Source organism: Elaeis guineensis, chromosome 15 (genome assembly GCF_000442705.2).
Source record: "Elaeis guineensis isolate ETL-2024a chromosome 15, EG11, whole genome shotgun sequence".
NCBI lineage: Eukaryota > Viridiplantae > Streptophyta > Magnoliopsida > Arecales > Arecaceae > Elaeis > Elaeis guineensis.
The window spans coordinates 66,000,323-66,014,223 of record NC_026007.2 but is presented as its reverse complement, the minus strand read 5'-3'; the positions used below and the strand labels follow the sequence as shown (position 1 = coordinate 66,014,223).

The following is a 13,901-nucleotide window of genomic DNA, read 5'->3' as shown; positions in this document are numbered from 1 at the left end:
TACCATCAAGATTTACAGCTCGTGCTTATACACATAGCCATATATTATATATAGCACCGGTAATAATTTTTTTCTAAAAATAAAAAAGATTTAAATATCTCAATTTTATTATCATCGACATTTACAGCTCGTTGCTGTGTGCATAGCCACATATTGTTATGCAGCGTGCTAAGCGTGGGCAATAATTTTTTCTGAGGAACAAGAGAAATCCAAATATCTCAATCTAATTTGTTACCATCATGCATCGAGGACTCCCTCGTAACCACGTGTAGTTTCTTTTTCAGGCGCATCTCATCATTAATTTGTCTCTCCCGTTCAGACCAGTCATGCCAGCTAGCCGCAAAAGTTCTACCAAAATATAAAAAATAAAATTTAAAAAAAATAAAGTGTAAAGCTAAAAAAAATTATTAAAAAATCAAAAAGAAGAAAGGCCTTCTTAACGATTTCCTGCAACCCTAATCCATTTAAGTTTGTCGCTCGCTTCTAACCCACAGCCCTCCCACCTCTAAAACAACAGGAGACACATACATCAGAAGCCATGGAAGTGGAATCACAGCAACAGCAGCAGCAACCCCCCACCAAGAACCAAATAAGCAAACACTTGAGATGGTTCCTCATGGCCCTAAACTTCACCATCATGGTCATCGGTACCGCCGTCGGCCCCCTCCTCCTCCGCCTCTACTTCCTCAAAGGCGGCACCCGGAAATGGCTCTCGAGCTGGCTCCAGACCGGCGGGTGGCCTCTTCTCTTCATCCCCCTCGCCATCTCCTACGCCCACCGCTGCCGCTGCGGCGGCGGGAGACCAATCAAGCTCTACCTCATGACACCACCTCTCTTCCTCGCCTGCACCGTCCTCGGCCTCCTCGTCGGCCTCGACGATTTCCTCTATGCCTATGGGTTGTCGTACCTCCCGGTATCGACATCATCGATCCTTATATCGAGTCAGCTCGGCTTCACCGCTTTGTTCGCTTTTTTCATGGTGAAGCAGAAGTTTACGTCCTTCTCCGTGAACGCTGTGGTGCTGCTGAGCATCGGAGCGGTGATATTGGGTTTGCATGCAAGCGGGGATCGGCCCAAGGGGGAGTCGAACACGCAGTATTATTTGGGGTTCTTTATGACGCTGGCTGCGGCGGTGCTGTATGGGTTTATTCTGCCGCTGGTGGAGCTGACCTACGCCAAGGCTAAGCAGGTCGTTAGCTATACGTTGGTCATCGAGATGCAGCTGGCGATGGGATTCTTTGCCACGGTTTTTTGCACTGTGGGGATGCTGGTGAACGGCGATTTCCACGTGGGTACTCTCTCCCCTCTCTCTCTCTTTCTTCCGGTCGAATTTTCTTTTTTTATAGTGTATATACTATGGATTAATGTGCAACCATCGAAAAAAAATGGACACACACATATATATAATTTGATGATCATTCATGTTTCGATAGCGATCATTCAGAGATGCACATAACTCTAGGTTGCACCACATAGATACTCGGTTGTCGGGACTTGATCCATCGTACGAGCCAAAACGTACACAACGGAGGATCAAACGTTTTAGCTCAGCAAGCTGCCGGCAATCTGCAGGACACTGCACGTGACTTTGTACGTACTACCGTCTATACTAGAAAGAATTTGTTAGGAGGCTGGCGCTTGGAAAAAGAACTAAAAAATGTTTCAAGTGAAAAACCTCGATCTTGGTAGAAGAGAACTGGATACCTTTTGGTACTTGAAAAATAAAATTATTATTGAGTCCACGTCCACGTGGAGCCCAAGTATTGGTCTGCATTCCATGTTAGAGTGGATTGCATTATCGAGGTAGCATTATTGACAAGATGATGCCTCTATTCCGTTCTAAATTTGTAACATCCCGGTCCAGGATCAAGCCCAAAACCCAAACAAAAAAAAAAAAAAAAAAAAAATAGAACGGAAGGAGACTCTCGAAGAGAGTCTTCTTCTCCGATGAATCTCGGATGAAAGGGGAGTCCTAAGATCATCCGAACTCTAGGGACCCCTATAAATAAGTCTCTCCCTCTCTCAAGACCCTCCACCGGTGATCTCCGAGCTCGATTTCTCTCCTTTTCTCCGAAGAAGCCGCGGCAGCCTCTTCTCGTGTTCGTCGGAAATTGAAGATCAAATAAGCCCCCGGAGTTCAGATAAGGGTTCAATCTTTCTTCCTCTCTCTCTTCTCTTTCTTCCCATGTTTTTAAACTCCTCGCCGGCCGTCAGGATCGTCGGAAAATCCTTGAAAATAGAGAATCCTGTTTTGCTCTATTTCGGCCGAACCTTTTCCTCTCTTTTCCGGCCATCGGCGCCGCCGGTTGCGGCGTCCCATCCCCGAGACTGGACTCCCATATGTCTCTCTTCCTTCCTTGAAAGCCTTGGCCGCCGGCGACCGACCAATGGTCGGAGTTATTGAAGAAAGGGGACGGATCCCTTGTTTTTCGAAAAAAAAAAAAAAAAAGAGCCGCCGGCCGTTGTTGGATCTCCGGCCAGGCCGCCACCCCGCCGGAGCCCGAGCCACCGGGGGGGGACCTCACGGTCCTCCCCTGTTTCAGCCAAGGGAGGCCGCGGGAAAAGGAAAGAAGAAGAAGAAAGAAGAAGAAGAAGAAAAGAAAAGAAAAAGGAAAAAGGAAAAAGAAAAGAAAAGAAAAAGGAAAAATAAAAATAAAAAATAAAAATAAAATAAAATAAAATAAAATGTAAGAATCTCTGTACATGATCACTATTATATATGTGCTATTTTACTGTTGGTCTTGCATCGTTGGTTTTGCATCGTTGGATTTGAGATCGATGAATTTGTTATATCTGAGACACTGTTATTTATTTATGTGATTTTGAGCATGAGTATGTTATATCAATACATATGTTTCAGCGATTGATGGCATGATTATATGGGTATGAAATATTACACTACAAAATTTGAATTGATTAATGAAGTCAAATATTATAGTTTCATGAAAATATAAAGAGAAAGAAAAATATGGTTTGGACTGGCCTTGTCATGTGGAATAGCTTGCCGGGAGCTTATGCCTGGGACAGCCCCCACAGGCTTATGTGTGGAAGAATATGATCTGAGAAAGATCATGAAGAATCTGATCCGAGAAAGATCATGAATGATTTGATCCGAGAAAGATCATGGCCACTTTGATCCGAGAAAGATCATGAATATTTCGATCCGAGGAAGATCACAGAAATCGATCCGAATAAAAGATCGTCACATGATCCTGGTAGTCCAAAGCCAAAGCCAAAGCCAAAGCTTAAGCTAAAGCCAAAAAGAAAAGATTAAAGATGATGTGATAATAGAAGAAAATAGAAAGATAAGACATGAAACAATCGTTGAATAAAATTGTTTCACTTATTTAACCTATGATGATGCATCTCTTTTGATAAACAGATAATCTATAAATGTTTGCAGTATTCTGGACAGTGAACATTGACTTTTACGTGTTATTGCCTATCATTATTTTCAGATTATATTATTATATTGGTGTGATATGGAAATTCTTACTGGGCTGTAAAGCTCACACCCCTTCATTTTCTTTTTCTTCTCAGAGTTACAAGATGTCCATGGTTGGCTATGGTATGGATTTGTGAGTGAGCGGATGCATAGATAGAGTACCATTGATACCTGATCAGAGGATTGAAGAAATATTAATTGTAATTATGCAAGTTTTATGAATTATTATTGAATTTAAATATTATGGTTGATAAGGTTGTAATGATTTAATTTGGCCTTGCATATTCTTTAGGGCTTGCTCTAAGGAGTGTGCGGCCATCACGTATCCGACCCGGGTGTTGGGTTCGGGGCGTGACAGAATGGTATCAGAGCTTAGGATATGATCATTAGGGATTATGATATAAGTGATTAGAATATTACAGAGTAATATTAGAGCTTAGGTTATGATCATTGGAGATTATGATATAAATGATTTGGATGAGATAGAATAATATTAGAGCTCAGGTTTAAGATCACTAGAGATTATAAAGAGATATTAAAACTTTATGTAAGATCAGTAGGATGTGACAGAGTGGCATCTGAGCTTAGAGGTTAGGTTACGTTTATTTGGAGACAATGATACAAGTGATTAGGATATGACAGAATAGTACTAGAACCCAAGTTTAAGGTCACTAGGGATTGTCATATAAATGATATCAAAACTTTGGGATTATAATCACTAGAGTATGATTGATAATATCGGAGTTTAAGATTTTGATCATTAAAGGTATGATAGAATGATATTAGAGTTTAGGTTATGATCACTAGGAAATATGATTTAAGTGGTATTTGAGTTTAAGGTTATAATTATTCAGAATTGTAATTCTAGTGATATCTGAACTTAGGTTATGATCACGAGGAACATGATAGATATAAAAGAGAAGATTCAATATTTAGATTTCAAATCAATAGATAGTAAGATGAAATTTATGCATAAGTGGCATATGTTATCTATAATAAAATTGACGAGTTATATCTTGGATTTCAATTAGTAGGGTGGCCTGAATATAAGAAGAGTTGACCTTGGAATGAAGTGGGAGGTATTGATAAGTTATATTGAGTATACTAGATGATTTTGGAATGTTAAACTTATATGATTGAAGATCATGATACTTTTCTAATTTCGATAATAATTGTCTGATGCGTTATGAATTTTGGATTTATCAAAAGAAAGTTAATTAGGGTATGGTCTAAGAAGAAAATTCCATCATATGAGAAAAAAATATTTTTGAGTATTGAACCTACAAGAGGATCATAAATGAAACTTAATTTTAAATGAAAAATATACTTGAATTTTATTATGAGAATATGAGATACACATCTTGGTGAAATCTTTGGTTACTCAAAATATCATATTCTGAATATGATTCTTTGATCTTTCAAGTTGCATTGAATTTCAAGTCAAAAGTTTACTTTTCTAAGTGGACCAAAAGTATTTTGATATTGTTGTTAAAAAAAAAAAAATTATTTTATCAGAGTATGATATACAGGTTATGATAAAATTCTTAATAATTTATATTTTTATCTTTGGATTAGATTCTTTAATTGTTGAAGATAGTGGAGTGTATTAATTATTCAAGTCAGAGTTCGGATTTCTGAATTGAAATAAGATATCTTGCTAGTATTAAATTTGGAATGACTTATACAAGGGATAAGATTTTGTATGGATAATAAGATTTTGTATGGATTTATTGATTAATATTAAAGATTGTGATAAAGGGAGCTCTATAAGAAATAATCAAGTTGATTCTACTTAAGGATGCTGGCTTGAGTTCTTCTAGTTTATCAAGTTAGAATTAATTCTTTTAAAAAGGAAGATTGATTTAGAAATTATCTAAATGATTGTAAGGTAAATCTAAGATTAACTCCAATTAATTTTAGACATGTTGGATTCTTGAAAAAGTGATGAAACTTATGCAATGATTTCAAACATAGAAAGTGGATCAAGATTTAATTTTTATATGCTATACCCGAAGATAGTAAAGATAAAGAAACTTAAAATTTTGCCGTAAGTCTTATATGAAATTTGAAGGTTGGATCTATCCTGCATTGACCTAACATATAAGGATATTTATTTTATCTTTGATAGACTTATATAATTTGGTAAGTTGAGATCAGAGTGCGCAGCAAAAGCGTGATGGTCTGAATTGATTAGAAATATTGATCCTTTAAATCAAAAGATAATATGATGGAATACATTAGTGGCAAATAAGGAAGGATTTTATTGATAATGAAATGATACTATAAATTTTGATCTAATCTGATCATAGCCGGATAATTTTGTCAGTAGTTTGCTTCATTGTAGATAATGCCAAAAACTCTAGATATCTCAAGTTTATTAATAGCTTGATAGTTTTGATATTAGTTCAAACTTAGAAAGTCCTGACATAGATCTCATATTTTTTTAAAAATCTAATATTGTTACTCGAACTGATATAGAAGATTGAGATTTTTTCTTAAGATGAGAGTTTACATATAAAATTTGTTGAAAGATCAAGTGAAGAAAGAAATCGATGATTGTAAAGAGTGATCGATGTTTGACGTTTATTTATTTTTCTATCAAGGGTAGTCTGAGATAATTATGAAGTTGAGTGGAATCTATTAGACAAATAATGGTGGTATATTAATATAAGTCCAAAATATTACAGTTCTTCAAAAAGTTGAGAAATCAATAAAAAGGGATGAGTTTGAGATTTCAAATAAATTTTGTTATAACAAGATCATGAGAAATAAATAATATATGACATTATCGTAAGTTTGTGAATGACATGAAGAATGCATACTTTGAAATATATCTCAAACAACATAACTTAATTTCGAGGACGAAATTATTTGAAGGGGGGAAGAATGTAACATCCCGGCCCAGGATCAAGCCCAAAACCCAAACAAAAAAAAAAAAACAGAGCGGAAGGAGACTCCTGAAGGGAGTCTTCTTCTCCGGTGAATCCCGGATGAAAGGGGAGTCCTAGGATCACCCGAACTCTAGGGACCCCTATAAATAAGTCTCTCCCTCTCTCAAGACCCTCCACCGGTGATCTTCGAGCTCGATTTCTCTCCTTTTCTCTGAAGAAGCCGCGGCAGCCTCTTCTCATGTTCGTCGGAAATTGAAGATCAAAGAAGCCCCGGGAGTTCAGGTAAGGGTTCAATCTTTCTTCCTCTCTCTCTTCTCTTTCTTCCCATGTTTTTAAACTCCTCGCTGGCCGTCAGGATCGTTGGAAAATCCTTGAAAATAGTGAATCCTGTTTTGCTCTGTTTCGGCCGGACCTTTTCCTCTCTTTTCCGACCACCGGCGCCGCCGGTTGCGGCGTCCCATCCCCGAGACCGGACTCCCATATGTCTCTCTTCCTTCCCTGAAAGCCTTGGCCGCCGGCGACCGGCCAATGGTCGGAGTTATTGAAGAAAGGGGACGGATCCCTTGTTTTTCGAAAAAAAAAAAAAAAAAGAGCCGCCGGCCGTTGTTGGATCTCCGGCCAGGCCGCCACCCTGCCGGAGCCCGAGCCACCGGGGGGGGGACCTCACGGTCCTCCCCTGTTTCAGCCAAGGGAGGCCGCGGGAAAAGGAAAGAAGAAGAAGAAAGAAGAAGAAGAAGAAAAGAAAAGAAAAAGGAAAAAGGAAAAAGAAAAGAAAAGAAAAGAAAAAGGAAAAAGAAAAATAAAAAATAAAATAAAAAAAAAAAATAAGAAGAAGAAGGAGAGAATTTTTTCTCTCTCTCCTTTCTCTCTTCTTTCTCTCTCTTTTCTCTCTCCTCTCTCTACCTTCTCTCTCTATTTTCTCTCTCTAGATTCTCTCTCTATTTTCTCTCTCTAGATCTTTCTCTCTTTTATGGATTTTATCTCTCTAGAGTCTTTCTCTCTCTCTGATTTCATCACGGACCCTAGGATAAAATTGAGATGAAAATAAGATGATCTGAGGTTGCTCCGAAATTCGTGCGGTAGATCTGATCCCAGTTCGATCCTATTCAAAATTTGTAACACTTGATTCATATTGAGTCACCCTGATAGGACCTCTGATGATCTCGACCATGATTGCCTCATCGAAAGGATACGAAAATTCTCTCTCCACTTTCTCTCTCTACTTTCTCTCTCTAGAATTTTCTCTCTCTTCATGGATTTTCTCTCTCTAAAAGTCTTATGGATCAGTGGAGGATCCAGATACTTAGGTAAATCCTAATTTTGATTAATCCTAAGATAGGTCCTCGATCTGTATTATTATGATCAATTATCGATAATTTTCTCCATATATGATCTTTATATTTGATCAGGGTTATGAAGAGATGATTGTCTGCACATGATATCGAGTGAAATATTTTGTTAAAGAAATTCATAAATCAAAGAAGAACATGGATTTCTGTGCTTGGATCAGTCACCAGTAAAAGTAAGAATCTCTGTACATGATCACTATTATATATGTGCTATTTTACTGTTGGTCTTGCATCGTTGGTTTTGCATCGTTGGATTTGAGATCGATGAATTTGTTATATCTGAGATACTGTTATTTATTTATGTGATTTTGAGCATGAGTATGTTATATCAATACATATGTTTCAGCGATTGATGGCATGATTATATGGGTATGAAATATTACACTGCAAAATTTGAATTGATTAATGAAGTCAAATATTATAGTTTCATGAAAATATAAAGAGAAAGAAAAATATGGTTTGGACTGGCCTTGTCATGTGGAATAGCTTGCCGGGAGCTTATGCCTGGGACAGCCCCCACAGGCTTATGTGTGGAAGAATATGATCTGAGAAAGATCATGAAGAATCTGATCCGAGAAAGATCATGAATGATTTGATCCGAGAAAGATCATGGCCACTTTGATCCGAGAAAGATCATGAATATTTCGATCCGAGGAAGATCACAAAAATCGATCCGAATAAAAGATCGTCACATGATCCTGGTAGTCCAAAGCCAAAGCCAAAGCCAAAGCTTAAGCTAAAGCCAAAAAGAAAGGATTAAAGATGATGTGATAATAGAAGAAAATAGAAAGATAAGACATGAAACAATCGTTGAATAAAATTATTTCACTTATTTAACCTATGATGATGCATCTCTTTTGATAAACAGATAATCTATAAATGTTTGCAGTATTCTGGACAGTGAACATCGATTTTTACGTGTTATTGCCTATCATTATTTTCAGATTATATTATTATATTGGTGTGATATGAGAATTCTTACTGGGCTGTAAAGCTCACACCCCTTCATTTTCTTTTTCTTCTCAGAGTTACAAGATGTCCATGGTTGGCTATGGTATGGATTTGTGAGTGAGCGGATGCATAGATAGAGTACCATTGATACCTGATCAGAGGATTGAAGAAATATTAATTGTAATTATGCAAGTTTTATGAATTATTATTGAAATTAAATATTATGGTTGATAAGGTTGTAATGATTTAATTTGGCCTTGCATATTCTTTAGGGCTTGCTCTAAGGAGTGTGCGGCCATCACGTATCCGACCCGGGTGTTGGGTTCGGGGCGTGACAAAATTTGCGGCCAGTTTCTGTCCTCTTCATCGGCGTTGGCAATCGTAATATGGTAACATAATTTAGGGAAAAGTTTAGCAGCAAGGCCTTATCGACCGTACAGGTATTTGTTTAATCTAATATCAACTACACATTCCACAAATCTTAAATATTTATACAAAATTAATATTTAAATAATATTTTTTGATTAATATTTTTTTATAAATTTTTAAATTATTATAAATAATATTAGAATAGATCGAATTTATAACCTATATGAATTAAAGGAGGTTATAACATGAATATATTTGAGCTAGCCATAAATTGAGCATAGTATTAATTTATGATTGGATTTGTAGTATTTGTAATTGATTTGAATGAATTTGGATCTGTTGGGACAATTCAACCGACCTTCGATTTTGACTCTATATCACCGTGACAGACGTAGCAGAAAATTGACCGCAACAGGATCTTTAATCTAGTATCATAGTTTAAATAAAAAGAATATATGATGATCCATATAGATATATATTTAGTCCCATATTAATTATATGTTGAATAGATTTTGGATGCTATAGCAGTTAAAAAAATTAAATAGCATCTTTTGACTAATTTTTTGAATAAAGTCTCAAATTGTTCTATATGTTATGAATCTAAATTAAGAGAAATATATAGATGCAATCAGCCAAGGTTACCTATAGATGCTGCTAGAATAATGTACGGACATTTTAGTGAGAATGACATGTATTTTGGTGTTTTGGATGAGCTTCCTTTATGTTCACAAACATGCTTATTGGACCATAGGACGATGACTCCCCGGGACCGCTTATCTGTAGAATAGTAGTCTCTAGACCGCTTTGAAATAAAATATTATGAAGTCTAACTAAAGACACCAACTGGACCAACGTCTGGTGGGTGGCATTACCATGTGCTAGGGCAGTCTCAGGATGGCAACTTTGTCGCCGAATTTCTTTGAAAGAAAAAAAAAAAGAAATCTAATTGATGTTATGTTGATTAGAAAATGATACCAAAATTGGGTGTTTCATGAGCATTCTTATCTATGTAGATTTTCGATTCCAATCATGAACCAAATGCATCCTCAGAGAGTGTTTGATTCACAATCAGAATTAAAATTAAAATAAAAATTAAAATCATCATTTTTCTAAAATTAGTTTTAAGAAGGGTTGGATCATTCCCATTCTGTTTCGGAATCAAAATAAAAATAAAATTTTTCTAATCCAGTTGGAATAGAAGTTATTCATTTTCATTCTCATTCTTTCTCCCAATCAAACAGCCTCTGGATGCATTTCATATGCATTGACTCTCATTCATTATTATTATTATTTTAATAAATACATGCGATACACATGCTATGAAATTATTGACATCTCCATCTTATATCGGCATCCATGAAGACTTATAGATTTCTTAGTATGTTTTCACATACTGTTCACACCGTTCAGTATTTCACCTTTAGCAGAAGAACAGACATGTCAACGGAGACTTGCCTCCATGATCATACTTTTTTCACAGTTACAGATTCTAGATTCCATTTTTGAGTAATGTATTTTTAAAAATATGAGCCTTCATAATTATAATACTTTAACAAACAATTAACAGCCTTTATGTGGCCCCTATGTAGCCCAAATTCAAGCCAACATTCAATCTCTGTTTGGTACGAAGGATGGATGATAGAACAAAGATAGATGGAGAAAAAGATGGATGAAAAATTCATCCATCCTCTCATATATTTGATGAAATATTAAAGAATAGATGAAAATGATTCTCTTCTTTGTAATTTTTGAATCAAATAATGAACGAAGACTATCTATCTTTCCATTTATCTTTTCATATATTTGATAAAATATTAAAAAATAAATAAAAATAATTTTTTTTTATAATATTTTGAATCAAATAATGAACGAAGACTATCTATTTTTTCAATCCCATCCATCCATTTTTTTTATGGGTTCAACCAAACGTTAGGTCATAGTCCAGCCATGTTAACTTTGTCCAGTTTTGACTTCATGCAGAACATCCTGGTTCACTGCAGGTTATCCCGAGAGAAGCCCGCGAGTTTGAGCTGGGCGAGGCAACGTACTACGTGCTGCTCGTCTGGTCCGCCATCCTCTGGCAGTTCGTCTTCTTGGGGACGGTGGGTGCCATCTTCTACGGCTCCGCCCTGCTCGCCGGGATCATCATGGCCGTCCTTGTCCCCGTTTCGCAGGTCCTCGCCGTCGTCTTCTTCCACGAGCCCTTCAGCGCAGAGAAGGGTGTGGCGCTCGCGCTGGCGCTCTGGGGCTTTGCCTCCTACTTTTACGGCGAGTTCCTCAAGAGCAAGAAAAAAAACCCAGTGGTGGACCCCGGACCTCCGGCTTCCGGGAATAATTAAGACCTGCTTTGTCTTTTTTTTGTCGAATTTAATACGTGGATGGATACGGAGGTCTAGTTGTGAGGTTTGTGGGGAATATAGAAGATTAGAATTAATGCCCAGTGACATCGTATTGTAATCAAAATTTGCTTAGATATGTGATGGTTTCCTTGGTTGATGACTAATTTGGAAGTATGTGAAAGCTGCTAATTCTCCGAGCCAGAAATTCTTTGCGCACAACGGGTGGTGTAGAAAACCCAACATGCAGTGCACCGTTTTGTCCACTCCTTCATTTTATCTGATTATTTCAGATACATCTTCCAACACATATTTAATCTTTATAATTTTATTTTTTATTTAAAAATTTTAAATAATAAAAATATTTTTATTTTTTAAAAAAATTATGATATTTAATGTCCATATTATGATATCCTACATGCATATTATGACTTTCTGTACGTAAGGTATCATAATATAGTATAAAAAATTATGACTTTCTGTATGCAGGATGTTATAATATGACTCAAGATATCGAAATATAAGAGGAATATTTTTGTCCAACCACTTTTCAATGCATATTTAATGTCTACAATTTTATTTTTTTATTTAAAAATTTTGAATGATAAAAATATTTTTTTTTGAAAAAAATTATGATATCTCGTAGCATATTATGATATGCTACATCTAAATTATAATTTTTTACATACAGAATGTCATAATATGGACATAAGATATCATAATATGAAAAAAATTATGACATCTTACATACAGAAAGTCATAATTTGATACAAGATGTCATAATTTTTTAGAGATATTTCGTCATTCAAAATTTTTAAATGAAAAAATAAAACTATAAGCATTAAATCTGTATTGAAAAGTAGTGATTATATGGATCAATCGGGCAAGATAGTGTACTATACATCAGATTTTCTACACCACTCATAGTGCACAAAAAATTTTTCTTATTAAAGCACGTGTATACAAAATAAAAAAGAATGGAAGCAGGACATGTCGCAGTCCATGGGCTGGAAAACCGTTCGAACCGAGGTGGAGAATTCTATGGTTGAGAAGAGGGGGAAAATATTTCAATTTAGTGAATGGTTAAATTCCTTGAGTCCCTAAATTATCTTTATTTCTAAAATATTTCAATTTAGATGGATATCATATATATACATATGAACATATATGGACAAAAAATATTATTAAAATTAGATTAGATATCAACATATTAATATCCATATTTATTTTGTTTGATGAATATAGATTTGGATACAAATATTAGTCAGATGCAGAAACTAATTTCTATATTTATTTTAGATAGATATAGATATAAATCGAATATTAAAATTATGGATATAAATATACATATAAGTTGTATAATTAAAGTTCATGACCACAAAAATAAAGATATCACTAATTAGATGCTAAATCAAGTTAGTAGCATATTAATTAAATAATTATATATCTTTTTCTTAAAAATCAATGTGTTATATAAAATTAAATATAACTACAAATAAAATCGTATATGTAAAAATATATTAAAAGGTTGTCTATTCAGATTCATATCCATTTCTATAATAGATATAGATACTTCTCAAATTTCTATCACATCCGGATCAATAATATTTGCTGCACTTCCACCTCTACCAAAACAACATCCGCAATCTTGATCATATAATGTCTCTCTCCCCCCATCCCATGTCCCTCACATCCACCTCTATTTCCAATCCCCTCTTTCTATCCAATCTCTCTCTATGCCATCCCCCCTCCTTTGGGAATGACTGATATACTTAGAGGTAGTATCAGTATTATTGGTGATAATGGCTCTCAAAATTGGTATTGTTACTGCGAGACTCAAATTTTGAAATAGGAAAAGTTGGATGAAGCTGAGCTAGAGTGGCCGTGCAGTCCAATTGAAATCTTCTTCAAAAAAATCTGCAAAACAAGTCAAAAATCGGATGAAAATTTTTCGATTCTTGACCCTCCGATGCTTAAATCAATTTGAGTCTCGAGAACAAAAGATGAAAAAGAAAAAAAGAATAGGAGGGTTAGTGTAGAATTAGAGAGTTTAGATTGAGTGGGAACTAGAGTTCTTGTTCAAGAACTGATAAAATTCTCACCGGCATGGTCTCCCTCTATTTTGACCTCTTGTTTTGAGTTTAGAGCTTGGAACTTAGGAGTCCGAACTTACTATTGGAGGATCCTTGGCCCTCTATTTATAAAGAAGCTAATGAGGTCATTACAGAGTTTGTTAGATCGTTAGAGAGTTTGTTAGGTGGTTATAGCCAGCTGCAAATGAGCTAGAGTGTAGCTATATGTATTAGCCAAAAGTGATGTCAGACTTAGCTGTATGTGTCAGCTGGAAATGAGTTATAGCATGATTATAGTAAAGCTGGAGGATAGCTGTAAAATAACCGTCAGTATTTTGAGGTCATATTGATTTCGGACCGATATCCCATATGGCAGGTCGGTAAATAACCAAACTGATCACAATACTTCATCAGAAGCTAATTCAGGTTAGCTCAGATCGGTGTTTAGATGAGCTGAGTTGAAACAGATCAGTATTTAGTTGAGCTGA

General features: G+C 35.8%; 1 protein-coding gene across 2 annotated transcripts; it reads left to right on the top strand.

Annotated features, from left to right (window-relative positions):
* The first annotated feature begins 458 nt into the window (after nucleotides 1-458).
* LOC105058468 (purine permease 3) lies at nucleotides 459-11,508 on the top strand. 2 transcript variants are annotated; one of them, XM_029268482.2, is made up of 2 exons: nucleotides 459-1,288; nucleotides 10,986-11,508. In XM_029268482.2, exons 1-2 carry the CDS (start codon nucleotides 539-541, stop codon nucleotides 11,460-11,462), a joined length of 1,227 nt encoding a protein of 408 aa, XP_029124315.1. In that variant the 5' UTR covers nucleotides 459-538; the 3' UTR covers nucleotides 11,463-11,508. The 2 variants fall into 2 exon arrangements, with proteins under 2 accessions (XP_029124315.1, XP_010939717.1); XM_010941415.4 differs by having other exon boundaries at nucleotides 460-1,288; nucleotides 11,006-11,508.
* Nucleotides 11,509-13,901: the final 2,393 nt, after the last annotated feature.